This window comes from Priapulus caudatus, unplaced genomic scaffold, assembly GCF_000485595.1.
Source record: "Priapulus caudatus unplaced genomic scaffold, Priapulus_caudatus-5.0.1 Scaffold81, whole genome shotgun sequence".
In the NCBI taxonomy this organism is placed as follows: Eukaryota; Metazoa; Priapulida; class Priapulimorpha; order Priapulimorphida; family Priapulidae; genus Priapulus; species Priapulus caudatus.
In genome coordinates, this window is record NW_014577142.1 from 714,166 (window position 1) to 717,290 (window position 3,125).

General features: G+C 37.7%; 1 protein-coding gene across 1 annotated transcript in view; it reads left to right on the plus strand.

Annotated features, from left to right (window-relative positions):
• The window catches only part of LOC106821655 (sorting nexin-14-like), a 40,844-nt gene that overhangs the window by 37,134 nt on the left and 585 nt on the right, over positions 1–3,125 (plus strand). The window contains exons 22-25 of the mRNA XM_014826545.1: positions 415–579; positions 870–900; positions 1,485–1,549; positions 1,807–1,898. Coding sequence (XP_014682031.1) covers positions 415–579; positions 870–900; positions 1,485–1,549; positions 1,807–1,898 — 353 coding nt within the window. The remainder of the gene's footprint in view (positions 1–414; positions 580–869; positions 901–1,484; positions 1,550–1,806; positions 1,899–3,125) is intronic.

Here is a 3,125-nt window from a genome sequence, read left to right on the forward strand (position 1 = left end):
CATACGTTTGAACGTTCACGGTACACGTATCCATACGTTTGAACGTTCACGATACGCGTATCGATACGTTTGAACGTTCACAATACACCTATCGGTACTTAGATTGAATAAAACCCATATCGTTTAGTAGCGTAGCCATATCCAAACATAAAAGACACAACACAATTTGCAGTTCAATAGCAGTTGCTTACCACAGTACCAAGTACTCCACGATACTCATTTGTAAGCATTCACACGATTGGTAAAGTCCCGCTATCTGATACCATTTCATGCCAAGATTGGATTCAATCTAATCCAAGAAATTTTTAATACAGTAATATCAGGAGTGTATCAACTCCTGGTAATATAACATAGCAAGCTCCATTCATCACGCTGCATTTTTACTTTAAAAGTTTTTTTTCTCTTTTACGGTAGCGGTGAGAGTGTTCAAGGTGCCGAGCTGGCTTGAGCAGGTGCTCCTGGCTGGTAGGGTCGTCTGTAAGCTCTCAATGGAGTCCTGGTTCGACTGGTACCTAGACCAGAAGCTGAGGCATGCACTGGGAGAGCATCACATTGTAGCTCTGATTGAACTGCTGAGAGGTGCGAAATTTATTCGATTTTATTATCGTTTGTTTCATGTCTACGTATTTTCTGAATTCATCATCTCATCATTTCCACAAGAATGCTTTTGAATGGAAAACGAAAAGATGCCATTTACTTTTTTTAGTTCATCATTTAATTATTTATATGAAAAACTTTGTAATCATATGTCATAATGCTGTACTGTATTCTTATATAATTTGTAAAATAAAAATGATATGGAAAATGGATGGTAGTTGGTAGGCATCCTTTGCTGATTTATGATCATTGCTTTATCATTGTGTTTTCAGATGCAATTTTTTTCGACGATTCTCCTCCAAGGTAATTGATTATATTATATTATATTCTACCTTTAACAGCCCTAGAGAAAAGATATCGGCAACAAAAAATGCGTATTTTCTGTTAAAGCTTGCATAGATGGGTGGTGGCCCAGTGTTATAATAGTGAACGAAAGTGAAAATCACAAGTCTTCGATGTGGCCCACTGTTATAATAGACCATAATGCATTGCGGTCTGAGTAAGCTAAGCGGTATATGTTTATGTAAGCTTACTCGGACCGCAATGCATTATGGTCTATTATAACAGTGGGCCACGTCCAAGACTTGTGATTTCCATTTTCGTTCACTATTATAACACTGGGCCACCATACCCTAGAGAACACGAAAAGTTAGCGGCAACATAAAATACAAACGTGCATAATTTCTGTTAAAGCTTGCATAGTCATATATTTGCAGTGTGTATCTATTATATGAATTTCTGTGATTGCCGCACCTTAGTTCTGTTTGTATAGGATTCTACTTTACATACATTAATGTTGTATTTCTGATTGTGGTGGAACGTGAATAGATGAATGGTTTATGTAGAGACTTGTGAAAAGTCAGTTCATGTTAAATATTTATCTTTAGAACTGAAGTGCAGAAAACGGAACGAGCTCAGGAGACATTAAAAGAAACAGAGGCATTCTTACCAGGTATATTTAAAGAAAGTTTACAAAGCCAAACAATATATCATTGTAATATATGAAACATTTTTTCACAACAGATGTATTATTCGCGTTAGATGATACCTGTTCATTGAAAGACACTTGAGTTACTGGCCATCACGTGATGTGAATTTACATGATATTTACTGTGAATAATTGATGTATTGTTCCTTGGAACTTAATACTCATGTTGTAAAATGTCAATAGTGACATTGTATATTACAGTGATATCCTTTACTTTGCAGGTTTATTGGTGAAGTTAGTTGGAGAGAAGAGTAATGCAAACGCAGCGCAAATCATCGTTGATTGTGTGCAGCATCCAAAACTCAATAAACAGGTAAGCCCATTAACTGCATTGATTAGAATGAGTTGACATTGAGTTTTAAAGTGATTACGTCACCGTAAATAGTAAAAAAAAAAATATATTTCTACTTTTTCACAAAATATAAGTAATTCTGTTTACATTTTATGATGGTTAAATGCTGCATAATACTTCTATTTTACCAATACATTGTTCGATGTGAAATACACTCATTACTCATACCATAGCCCATTGCAAGCAATTAATGTTGAGCAACATTAATCTCAAATCGTCCGGCAGGTTTTTTGGATTTTTAACTAGTTGAGAAACAATCTTATCAGGTACGATTTGACGATACGTTTAGTGCGCCGTTAGTTTTATTTTTAATGTAACAATTGAATTTTTTATCCAAATTTTTGACCATAGAAAAATTCGTGACCGTAGTCCCTTTAGCTGTGTAGCGTAGTACCCTGTTATTATACGTTCTACGGGGGACAATAAAATATCTCCTAACCATTCAGTAACATCTTATGGGGAGAAAATCTTATCTCGTTGGGGATGTACTTACAGCCAAGTCATGATCAAGGATTCATGAGATAGCATTTGCATACAAATCAGTACTATCAGTATGATGATGTCACTCGATGATTGCTGTCATATACTTTAGGTCATATACTTTAGGTCATATACTTAGGTCATATACTTTAGGTCATATACTTTAGGTCATATGCTTTAGGTCCTATACTCACCAGTCTTACGCAGTGCAACTTCTGATCATGCATTCACCGTGCTTGTAGCCCGTATTAGTTTGTACTGTTCCGTCACATTTTTTCTCCATCACATTAGTCTCTCTCTCTCTCTCTCTCTTTCGCTCTCTCTTTCTTTCTTTCTTTCTCTCTCTTTCTCTCTCGCTTCCACCTGCACTCTCTCTCTCTCTCGTCTCTCTCTTTCTCTCTCTCTCTCTTTCTCTCTCTCTCCTTCTCTGCTCTCTTCCTCGCTCTCTCCTCTCTCTCTCTCTCTCTCTGTCTCTCTCTCTCTCTCTCGTCTCTCTCTCTCTCCTCTCTCCTCTCTCTCTCTCTCTCCTCTCTCTCTCTTCTCTCTCTCTCTCCTCTGTCTCTCTCTCCTCTCCTCTCTCTCTGCTCTCTCTTCTCTCTCTCCTCCTGTCTCGTCTTCTCTCGTCTCTCTCTCTCATCTCTCTGCTCTCTTCTCTCCTCTCTCTCTCCTCTCTCTTCTCTCTCTCCTCCTGTCTCGTCTTCTCTCGTC